The following is a 12,241-nucleotide window of genomic DNA, read 5'->3' as shown; positions in this document are numbered from 1 at the left end:
ACTTCTATTCAAAACACACTTTTTGTTACTACTCCTACAGATTGTCTTAAAACAAATCACTACACATTGGGCTTCATTCACCAACGCGGTTCTCACGAAGACATTTCTTCTTAGACCCTCTTAAGAAGTTTTTAAGAAGATACACCATGTTTTCTTGTGATTTTTTTCTGTGATTTGTTCTTATGTTAGGACAACATTTAAGCACACTGGAGAGCACTCAGGGTGGCCTTTGAGTTCTTAAGTGTGACATGTTTGCGCAAAAATAATGTATTCTTTTAGTTTCTTCAATTCTACAGTTGTATAATAGAGGATTTAAATGTCAATAGGGTTAGGGTTAGGGTCCACAGCAAAACGAGGAACAGTTTTACCACTTTAAACCTATTTTATACTTTGATAAATCTTGAAAAATCTTACCAGGCAGAACATATTTTCAGGGGGTCTGCAGAATGCATGTCAATTTGGGGGTCCTTGACATGAAAATGTTTAGAACCACTGCTTTAGAGTTTTTAGATTCCCTGTGTTCTGTGTGCAGCAAATTACAATCACACACAGCACAGGTGTGACTGCAGGCGGTGCCATGAAGTCGTGCCTTGTATGGGGATTTGTGGGCGGCTCCCTATGGTAATAGGGATACAAATTGGGATATGTGGGGCGTCTACCTATGATAATTGGGATTAACTGGCACACCCCTTCAAGTTACGAGGATCATCATAAGAACAAAGTTACAAAAAAATCTGCCTTTTAAGAACGGTTCATGAATCTGACTCGACTTCTCTTAGGAATTCACTTCGGAAAAAATGTAAGAAGAAAACTTACGTTATTGGTGAATGAGGCCCATTGTCTCTAGACTAGACTAGAGTTATGTGATTGTGATACACATCTATCATTATTGATATCCCATATCGAAACTGTTTTACAAAAAGAAAGACAAAATTGCACAAATTGCATAATTAGGAAAATCTTAAATATTATGGTTATTCTGTCATAAGGCATCTTTTCTTATCGTTTTCCTGCTCAAATGGTGAAATGACAGAACGTTCCAAAACAGATCTAAATAGTGTGTGTGTACTATTACAAAAATACGAGAAATTCCTTAAAGATTTCAGTATTAATTACACTGAAAGTACAAAGTATTTTAGGTTTGACGTAAATATTTAATACATGTTTATATTTTAAAAAAATAATGTGCATTTAGCTGTGATTGTAAAGCTAAATTGTGATTTTAAAGTGATATAATTTTTAATTAGCTTAATGCATTTTTGTACAGAATACAATGTTTCTCAGATAACTAATATGTTGGATAAATGTAGTAAAATGTAAATACTGATATTACATATGAAAATATTACTGGACAATATTAATATATTTCTCTGTATGAATTACACTCCATTAATTGCTACAGCTCAAATTAATTTCAAGTATCAGACAAAAAAACGAACTGAATCAAAATACATTTCAGATTAGAAGGGTATGTGTCATTAGACTGAATGTTGAGCCTCCCCTATTTGAAATGACAATAACCAACACTATATTCAAATTGGAAGAAAACGTTGTCTTCATTGCTCTTTGGAACATTTCAAACTCTCACTTCTACTCTGGTTCAGGCTAAGGAATTTAGCACAATAAAGGCACCCTGGCGTGGTTTTTAAATCAAATGGAATCAAAATGATTTGCAATGACAAACAGGCAGGCAACACACTTTGTGGAAGAGGTAATGCTTTCTTCTGAAATTATAACCCCCTACTAAGGGGCGTCTTCCCTTGCCACGGTCACCAGTGCTTACTTATGGTCCTAACCTGCTCTAACCCTAACCCTAACCCTGTAAATAAAGAGTCATTTGTGTACCTGCGTTGAAAAACAGTTTTAGGTCCATAAAAAAAGAAAAGAAAAAATATGGACTTTGTTGGTTCTTCGTCTCAAATCTTCATTTGTTGTGATTTGGCGCAATATAAATAAAGTTGACTTTTTGAAAATTAAATCGTTTTTTGACATTAAAACAAAATCATCAATAAGACTGGATTTCTTTTCCGCATTCTTTTGAGATGTGAGTTAGTGCTGGAAAATGTGTGGTCTTCGTTGCTTTTTGGAACATTTCAGTCTCAAACCAGAGTGCCATAAGCTATTTGGGAGTAATCAGTCTAGAGAGAGAATTACTCCTCCTATGCCTCGGATTTCACTCAGCCAACAGCAATCACTATATTACTTATGGCTCAAACAAAAGCTTCAAGATTATGCTAGCTATGCATACTAATGTTCACTTCACTAATGCAACTCATTCACATACACTGTCGCCCACAGCTGGCATATTGCAGAAGATATTGCAAAATACAATTACATACATACTAATGTAGGAGAATCCCTAAAATGAATAGAGAAAAAGAATGAGCGAGCAACACATACAGTATATTCAACATTGGCTCCATGGCTATAAACATTAAAAGCCAATTATTTGCACCTTTCTTTGCACCTTTACATTATGCATGTTGTATGACAATAAATACCCAGGGTTGTTTGGTTCATGAGAAATACTTCATTGGACCATGAAAAAGATTTTTCTCTGGAGAGAAAGTAATTTACATCAGAACTGGCAATCAACACTCAAACATAAGTCATATCTTTATTACCCCACGTTACAGGGCACACACAAATGTTCAAGTATGCCTGAGAAACTAAATGGAGCAATAAAAAACAAAACAACAGGGAATAAAAGAGATAAAATGTATTTAAAAATAAGTGAACTGGCATTGCATTTCACAAAAATTCATAAGCTCATGATTTTGGAACAATTCACTGTAAAGTGCTAACTGGTTTGAGCTGAGTAAAAGCACATGTTCCCTTTGTAAGATCATACACATTACTTTACATGGAGGTACAGTTAATAGCCAGTCATCAAGCAAGCAATTACCAACCAGAAGACATGGACCCACAATTCATGTATTAGTCCTTTAATAAGATAACTGCTTCCTTAATTTCCGTGTTAATGGTAACAGCGAGAAACTCGTGCCACTGGTAGCCAGGACAATGCCAATTACAAATGCTGGTGTTGTCGCTGAACAGTTCCATCTCTCCTTTGTAATTACATGCAATCGATTGACATACAGTATCGGACATCTCAAGTCAAGTCCTTCTAAATCCTCTTGTGGATAGGAATCCTTGAACAAGAGAGATGAGAGCTTGAGGAGAGGAGTGTGATTTCTGGAGAAGGCAGGATAGCCTCCCACCTCTCATCATCCTCCTTCTTCTCCTCCTCCTCTTCTTCACCCCCTTGGTGTAGTGGGCTCGCCCGACAAAAGCAGAGATCTGTCCAGCTGATGCCTGCCTTCCTACAGGTCCTGAGAATCCACTGTTTTTTCATTTTGCCTCTCATTGGGAGGCAATTTGTTTTGTTGTTGTTTTTAAAGAAAGAAAGAAACAAAAACAAAAAAAAAAGGTCTAGAGGGGGACCGGGTCAATAAATTCTCCCCCCTAGAATCCACCTAAACCGAATATCCACCCTCCCGCCCCAATCCTAACCATACAAAAAGGTAAAAACAAGGTGTACTGCAGAATGGCTTTTACTCCTCACAGTCTGTGGGGGGAGCTAGAGCCCCTAGGAGCTGAGGTGCGGTTGGTGGTCTTGCGGCCGTTCTGTCGCGTCTGATTCATCTTGGTGGCCGAAGGTCTCCGAGCATCAGGCTGACGCCTCCCCTGGGGGCCCCTCCGCTGCTTGCCCCGCTGCCCTGCGCGACCCCTTCCGGCCCCCGCTGGTCACTTGCGCGAGTGCAGTGTGTCCTGGAACTTGGTGCTTGTGTAGCGCACATGGAATCCCTTCTTGTTGATTGTGTCATCGGAACGGAACTTGATGACAATGGAGTCACCGGCTGAGTAGATCTCCTCGGGAGGCTGGTGGAATGGACAGAAAAACAGATTAAAGTTGGTCTGTATTGCTTTCTTGGTTTTCCCCCCGATTGCCTGTTAATTAAAAGGACGGATTCCTCAGCAGTCCACGCTGAGAGAAAATTGCCTAATAGGATGGATGGGTTCCTGGATTGTGTGGGCACTGCTAATTTAGAGCATAATATAAACGCCAAGGGCCAAGTAGGAGTCCAGGTTCCAGGCCATTCCACAGACATGTTTCCAATATTGTGAATAGCTTCATTTGGCTTGGGACTTTGGCTGCTATTGAAGAAGGGATGAAATTCACAGATGATGAATGTCAGCTACATGTGAACTAACTCACTTTTTCAGACGAAACCAAATACTGCAGCCCTAAATCAGTTCTAAAATGATTTGTTATATACTTGATTTAAAATGAAATTACACAACAACGAACTGTTGTTTGAATTGTTGTTGAATATAAGTAGCAGCTGAGTTTCTTTTGTTTTATCATATGCAAACCATATTACAGCTGCAATAGCTGAATATATTTTAGAACAATAAGCTATTGATTCTTGGCAACAGTAAAATCACGAAAGGAAAGTTAATTTAAGTTTAACTTCAAGTTCCACGGTTTGATCAGTAATTTAATGTTATACTGTACAGTATATCAGGTTCTGTATACACCCAGGTATATGCATCTACAGTACCTATTTCAAACTCAGTTTGGAGCTTGGGCTAAAATGCCCTTCTCTATAATAGGTTGTCATCCTACTTTATACTTAACACTTCCGATGCCAAAAACGTCCAGGAACGTGATAAGAATTACCGCGGTGCGACGCCACAGCCTCGTTATCACTGGTTAGCTGGTTACCATGGTAACCAGGTAAACAAGTGCTGCGGCAGCAGCTGAGGAGCTGCTGGAAAAAAAAACGTCATATCCCGTGATACAACTCGGCCGTCATCATCAGGAAGCGTGTAATCTCCATAGGCTCCTATTCATTGCTTCAGCAAAAAAACTTCTTTATCTCAGAATCTCTCCAAAAAACACTTAAATCGCAGAGAAACGCTTTTTTTCCCACTGCGACACTGGGCCGTGACGGTCGGCCGCGGTTAGAATTTTTCATTTCCGTGTGAAAGTAAACATCCCGGATTTAGTGAATTTCCACAACATGGACACGATCGTGGCTTCCGGGTCTCTTCAAAATAAAGCGCAGTGAATGGAGGCACTCTGTAGCAAAATAATTACAAATTACAAATAATGGCCCCAAGTGTTAATTGTGTCAGTTTAATCCCATCTCTTTAAAAAAAAAAAAATAGATTGGGTGAGAATCATGTACCCGCAGGCAACCAATTCATAGGAACCAGCATCAATAATAGACCTTTTGTCAGCCTTCTGATTGGTCCCTGAGACTCCCTGACTGGCCAACCAGAAAAAACATTCACTTTTTGCTATCGGGGGTGGAGTTTGTGCAGTGGAGAATGTTGCTTCAGCCTTTCAAAAAATGTCCGCAGTGCGGAGCACGGCAATCGCCTGGTACGGCCGCGGCAGTAGGGGGCGATCTCGCTCATCATAATGAATAAGCTTCAACAAACTAGTTCACAATCACATGGACCTTATCAATGGTCTAACTAGTTACGATTGGGTACATATATTTTAAATGGGCAGAATTACGTGTATGTGAGGAGAACAGATTATAGTTCTCCTCTTCCTACCCAAGATTCAATGCGCTTTCTATTGCTATTTCTATTCTCTCTCTGATCCAGAGGATTAAACTAATTAAAAGAACATATATTTTCGGGGGGAAACTACTGTTTTGCTATGTAATTACTGTACCCTTTTCTTCCCTTTTTATTAATATCACGTAGATGTGTTTTTTTTGGTACTTTATATAGCTGTAATGAGGCTATGAACCAAAAAAAATCCCATCCACTTCCACTATAAAAGAATCTGCAATAGTGATTCTGTCCCACTGGGATTAAACACATTAAAACATATATTGTCGGGAAAACCCCCTGTTTTGCAATGTAACTACTGTACCTTTGTCTTCCCTTTTTATTAATATCACCTAGATGTTTTTCCTTTGGTACTTTATATAGCTGTAATGAGGCTATGAAAACATAAAAAAATCCCATTCACTGCCACTATAAAAACAATCTGCCCAGGGAAAATGTCCCATCATAGTAACAGGGCAGAATGGGGCGGGATTTGCAAACTAGTCTATTGGAGGAGGAGGGTAAAAAAGGAATCATGACCTGAGGAAACTAGGGTTTTTATTTCCCACTGGCCTGATGGTTCAAGGCCTTGGCTGCAGTCTCAGCATAGGTTGATTAATTCTCAATTACAGCCCCAACACTGCAAACTGTGATAACCTGTTGGCAACCAGGCGGTGTCAGCTTTTATCGAGCTCCAACTGCCACCGAAGCAGTACATGTCAATGTTACCAAAGCGATTAAAGTCACAGAATGGAGTAGAATTAAGAGCCCTGGGGCAACTCGTACCCCATATCACAGAGGCTGGGAGAGCTCACTCAACAGCAGCACTAATTCAAGGTGATTCAAACCCACCATTTCTGCTGTTCTGTTACGGAAACGGACGAGAAAGGGCAGAATGCAGGTATCCTGATAACCCAATAATGTTCACCAGCAAGAGGTCAGTGGAGAGCAGAGGTTGTGTTAAGGCTGTGCTTACCCCGGAGCCACAATAGCGGCCCAGGCGCGGGGACTTGGTGTCGGCGCCGTCAAAGAGCTCCATGTAATCGTAGCCGCAGTCAGCCTCCTCCTCAATCTCAAATGTCTGGAAGATGAGCTCCACGCCGTAACCTTTCTCTGCTGAGATCACCCACTGGCAGTCAGACGCACCGGGGTAGTTGTTGTCCCCAAACTGAGCGTGGGAGAACAAGTCTTTGGTCTTCACCTCGGCCTTCAGACGACCGCCACACTCTGAGGACAGAAAACATTGTTGGAGTTTTTTTATTTTGTAGATGGGGGTGGGGGGAGCTACGTGCATAAGCAAAAATATATTCTGCAATATTAGAGTCGACTGGTTTAAAGAGCCATTTTTAATTCCTTGCCAAGGCCCTTTCAACCAAAAAACTGACACTTATTTCTGTTGTTGTTTTGTCGATCAATTATGCATAAATTAGCCATTACAGTTCTTAGTGGGTTCCCCTTTCATGGCTACAGGTAATCCTAAAGGAACAGATTGTGTTCTGATGACAATATTGTTATGACTGGTGCACTGAAGATTCCAAGGGAGCGACATGACAACTACTTGATGCAAGAAACATTTTATTATTGCAAGTTTATTGTAGTGTTCTCATATAAACATCTCTAACAAAGTTGAGCTTTTGAACTACAGAAGGGAAGGGTTGTTTAAACCTTTGATATGAAGGATAGGTCATACAACACACATGCATTCAATAGCAAATACAGCACAATGGACAAAAAACTATAAACGTGCACAGGATTGGGCGCACCGGGGCATAGGGAGCTCTGCCCAGTTGAAGGGGCACACTCCGAGACACTACACAGCCCCCCACCTGTGGGGTTCATCTGTCTCCAGTGACCCACGCACCCAACGCAAAGTGCCAGAAGTGCTGAGGCAGATGCTTTTGTCATTTCCCAGAGCCAGGGGCCTACCAGGTGCACTCGATAAACCACATCTGAAAGTTTCGCAAGCACATTAGTGCAGTCTATTCGCTACAGAGCTTAGTTTGGGGCTTTCTTCCTGGATGGGTCAAACACCCTCACCCAAACCCCTGAGGAAGTGTTCTCCTGTGCAGTGGGAATCATAGGCGAGTCGGTTCATGGGTTTTCTGAAAAGTAATCCAGCCTCCCCCTTAGTTTCGGTTCAGTTGCCCAAACACTAGGTCTACTGGGGTCCGTAGCGCTATTCTGAACATACGAGCCACTGGAGTGCAACGCGTCCTGAGCTGCAGTCTGGTACAACCACAGGTCCTTGTGTCAGCCGGTCACTCTGGGGGTGTAGAGAGGTAGTCCTGATCATCTTCATTCCAAAGCGTCAATAGACTTCCTGGAACACCTGCCATTTTGTGTTGCATTTGGAGAAACCACTTGCAATATTAGACGTGTTGAGCCATTTAAATTGTTCTTGTTTGATTTGTTTATTGCAAACAGCTCACAGTTTGTACATCTTGCCAATAAGCCTAATTTGCAATTTGAAACCGTTTTCATTGATGGACCAATCAACTGCTGCAGTGCGTGTGATGAATTAATGGTATGGGATCAGGAGCTAAAAATATTCACAGCCATGAGTCAACAGTCACGTTGAATGCATAATGACAGCAGGCAACTGGCAAGTTACACAATGGTTTTGATTGATTGATTGAAAACTTTATTAACAGTTTGCAAAAAAAGCACAGAGGTACATATTTATAAAAAAGGATGCTAAAAGGATAACCCCAAAAAACTGGCTTATTTCTAGGGCTGGGACTCGATTAAAAAACATAATCTAATTAATTAGAGGCTTTGTAATGAATTCATCAAAATTAATAGCATGTATAATCGCATATAAATGCCATTTTATTTCAATTAAAATGTATTTTGGTGAGTTTTTTAAATAAAAATGTCCCATCCACTGGGCAAAGTCTGATAGACGGCTTCTCCCATTGTGTGCACTGCGGTTTGTCGACTGTTGGTTGGTGCACCGGTATGATCGGTACGCCTGAAACTTGTCCAGTGAGAGAGGTTCTATGGTGCAAAAACTATGCACGATTAAAATGCGTAAATGTTTTTAAAATCGTGTTAATTTTCTGTAATTAACTGATCTAACAGGGCTCGAGACTAAGGGACTCCCGAAGTCCCGGGGACGTAAAAATATATATTTGGGACGCAAATTAATCTCCCCTGAGACGCAGACGGGACGTAGAGGATTTTTTTGAGCCAACGGCGCATATCAATGTCACTGCTCAAACCACGGTGTGCAAACTCGCAGCATGAGACTCACAGAAAATGAATATGATGTAAACAGAATGTTTAAGAAGTTACCACAGGCAGTGCTGATCATCCTTTTCAGGTAGAACTTAGTTGCTAAAATGCTGCGCTATTTGAAGAGATTAACCAGCAAAATGAGGCAGAGAACAGACTGTCAATCTGGGTTACAACTAGTGGAAAATAGCCGATCTACAAGCTGTGGCTGAGAGATAAATCTTAGCATCCCCGCCCCGGCGCCCCCTGCTTCGCCACATAAAGAGTAACGTTATATGATTTGGATTGTGATTATTAATGAAAATGTAAAACGGAACGCGATGTCAACGCACCAAGCACAGACACATAGCCTACGTTTAGTGAGCAGCACGAGCAGTTGTTTGAATATAGGAGTAGGACACATTGTAAGTAAATCAACGGTTTGTTTAACTTTTGTCATCTCTATAAACCTATAGCCTATATTCCCAAATACAAGACGTTACTTATGTTCGTCTAATCAACTTCATCACAACCAGCCGTGCAACGGACCCAAAAAGCAGACTGCACGCGTCTCCACTCGATCAAGCATGGCACTGGTTATACTTCTTTCAGTACGACGGTGTTGTGCGGTGCGGTGAGCATATAGACGATCTAAAAGCCCTCAAAGCCCCGAGGATGCGTCTAGTTGTAGGCTTGTAGATTAACGCGCAACACGTTCGTACGGACAAAGTACAAACCCAGTTTTACCGTAATTCCTCCAACAGTCGTGCATGATTGGTTCTTTAGTTTACCGTATATGACAATCACACCAGCAAACTGGCTGAGGTAAGATTTTTAGAAGCCACAAATGACAGTATAAAAATAGAAAGGATTGTCAAGCCAATTTCACCAGCAACAACAACAATATAATAACAACAATAACAATAATAATAAATATTATTATAAGGGTAATACTAATAGACCTGCAATAATTTATTATTTTATTATTATTATTTGGGACGGATTACATTCATTTGGGGACGGTTCAATTTGTATTTTGGGACGGTCCCGGGACGTAGGTGAAAAAAGTTAGTCTGGAGCCCTGTGATCTAAATTAATCAGTTAAAGTCCCAGCACTACTTATTTCCATTGAGGTACTGTGTATTCGATTCATCGACTGAGATGATAAAACCAGAATCAGGTAAACATGTGGCTCTGACAAAAACAATGCGTCTGCATATTTCCTTCCTTCTCTCTACACCAAATCTCAAAAGGCACACGTTGCAGAGATCATTCGATCCTGTAGGTTTGCACTTTACAACATCCGGAGAAACAGACACTTCTTCACCAAGGAGTCTGCCTGCCAACTCCTTATCCGGCCTTAGAGGGTAAATTTCACATCTGTGCAAATGTACAGGGTCAAAAGACACCCCGCAAAACGTCCTCCTTGCTGGTCTGCCAGCACGCCCACTAAAAACCACTTCAACTAATCTACAATTCCAGCCAAATCAGGATGTCTGTCCTCCCCTTCCCTATGACACTCTTGGCTGTCATGTGGTTAGTCTATGACGTCAATCACATATGATGTCAGTCATCTCCATATTTGGGCAAAGGTTCAGCCCAATGCAAACTCCTTTACTCCTTTGACTTCCAGTATATTATCTTTTTAACAAAGGCCTTTTGGCAGCGAGCAGCTGTGCACAAGACAACTGAATGGACCATTTATCCTTTCATTTGTTGAGGGTTCATACCATTTTCTGCTAACTTGTAAAATGCTTGTGTCATCCTCCACCCACTCTGCAGTGCCCGGCTGGTGGCTTGCAGAATTGGTTCTGCTCATCCTGCAGTCAGGCATCATTTAGCAGGTGTATGTACCCCCGAGAGTGATCAGGATGGAGTCCCAGAATAAAAGCCTGCAGGATCAATTCTTCTTGCTTTGGATAGTACAGGGACGAGGTATAACCGAGCTGCGTCAGGATATGTACAACAAGGACAGGTTATCCTTTTTCTGGGAATGGAGACCACCGACAAGCTCTCCTTTTCACCTGGAGGCGAGCATCTTCTCTGCAGGAGTACCACTGATGCCATATCAATCTTTACTCGTAGGCGTTGTAAGAATTCTTCAATTTCTCTAAGCTCAGCTCTTGAGAAGGGACACAGTGCTTACAGCAAATACCCATATAGCCCATGGTTTCCCACACATTTAATGTATATAAACAACTGCTGAAATTAAGCATAGCACATAAAACAAGAAAACACATAATTCCCACAACGCATTCCTGGAGCAAATACCACTAGCACAATGAACAACAATAAAACAATAAATGTGAGTACCTGCAGTATGAGATGCCTCGAAGCCCTTCTTCTGTACCGAGTTATCGGAGAAGAAGCGAATGAACATCTTATTGGCAGTAGAGGTGATGGGTGGGGGCTTCTTGGTGCCACAGAAGCGACCCAGGCTGGCGGACTTCCCGTCTCGACCATCATAGATCTCAATGTGATCATAAGCACACTCCAGGTGGGCTTCCATGTCAATCTCATTGAAGGCCTGGCACCGACCATAGGATGTAACAGAATAGAAAAGTTAAATTCTAATCTTAGTGAAAGAAAGAAAGCGATAGACATGCTCTCACTAAATGATTAATAGCTCAAGATTAATGACACCTTATGATAGGAACCTCAAGTCCATGACAAAATGACTTGCAGACATTTTGAGAATATTGAGAGATGAACTTCAGGTAATTCACTTTTCCTTTAAGTTATTGCATTTTAAATTAGAAATTATAATTAAATTATAATTAGAATTCTGTTCGAATTCTAATGAAATGATTAATTAGGAGCATAATGGCACGCCATTAGGGAATTAAGACATTTCCATTTAAAAAGAGGCCTGCATCACTTTTTTTCTTTTTTTCTTCTCATGGTAACTTTATCCCTGACATGGATATTTTAAATGAATGCCAGAACAAAATGTGAGATGATATATAGTTGCCAGTGATAGAGAAAGAAATTATGCAAATAACTGACTGTGGGAGCCATAAATCATAACCAGGAAACATGCAAATAATTGCCAACATTAAATCACTGTTGACATGAAAAATCTGTTTGCTTTGCAGGGTACCAAAGAGCCCTCAATGGATTTCACAATCAATGCAAACATAAGAACAGACATCACAAAGAGAATGCTAAGCAAAACCAGACGGAGAGCTCAGGGCGCGCGCGCCGCGTGTGGGAAATGACGTACGATTTTAATGCGATGGCCTGGCGTTGTGGAGAGTGCCCAGGTACACGCCTTCTTGCTGGGGTACTTATCAGGCCAGTTGGGGCTGGTGATGGTGCCACTCACGCTGTTCACGGTGTGATCGCAGCCGGCTGTGAAAACACAACACTGGGTCAACACAGACCTCGAATATCATCCCCCTACACCAGGGGACTTCAACGTTTTCAGGCCAAGGACCCCTTTGTTGAGAGAGAGATG

The 12,241-nt window shown here is 41.2% G+C and overlaps 1 protein-coding gene across 1 annotated transcript in view; it reads right to left on the bottom strand.

The window, feature by feature from the left end:
- Positions 1-2,593: 2,593 nt before the first annotated feature.
- bmp1a (bone morphogenetic protein 1a) overlaps positions 2,594-12,241 on the bottom strand; it is a 47,628-nt gene continuing 37,980 nt past the window's right edge. Inside the window, exons 17-20 of the mRNA XM_080738223.1 lie at positions 12,008-12,135; positions 11,098-11,311; positions 6,548-6,798; positions 2,594-3,882 (exon numbers count right to left, since the gene is read on the bottom strand). Coding sequence (XP_080594349.1) covers positions 3,748-3,882; positions 6,548-6,798; positions 11,098-11,311; positions 12,008-12,135 — 728 coding nt within the window. The 3' untranslated portion in view covers positions 2,594-3,747. The remainder of the gene's footprint in view (positions 3,883-6,547; positions 6,799-11,097; positions 11,312-12,007; positions 12,136-12,241) is intronic.

This window comes from Nannobrachium achirus, assembly GCF_963921795.1.
Source record: "Nannobrachium achirus genome assembly, chromosome: 12".
Classification (NCBI taxonomy): Eukaryota; Metazoa; Chordata; class Actinopteri; order Myctophiformes; family Myctophidae; genus Nannobrachium; species Nannobrachium achirus.
The sequence above is the reverse complement of the archived record's forward strand: the minus strand, read 5'-3'. Positions and strand labels throughout refer to the sequence as shown.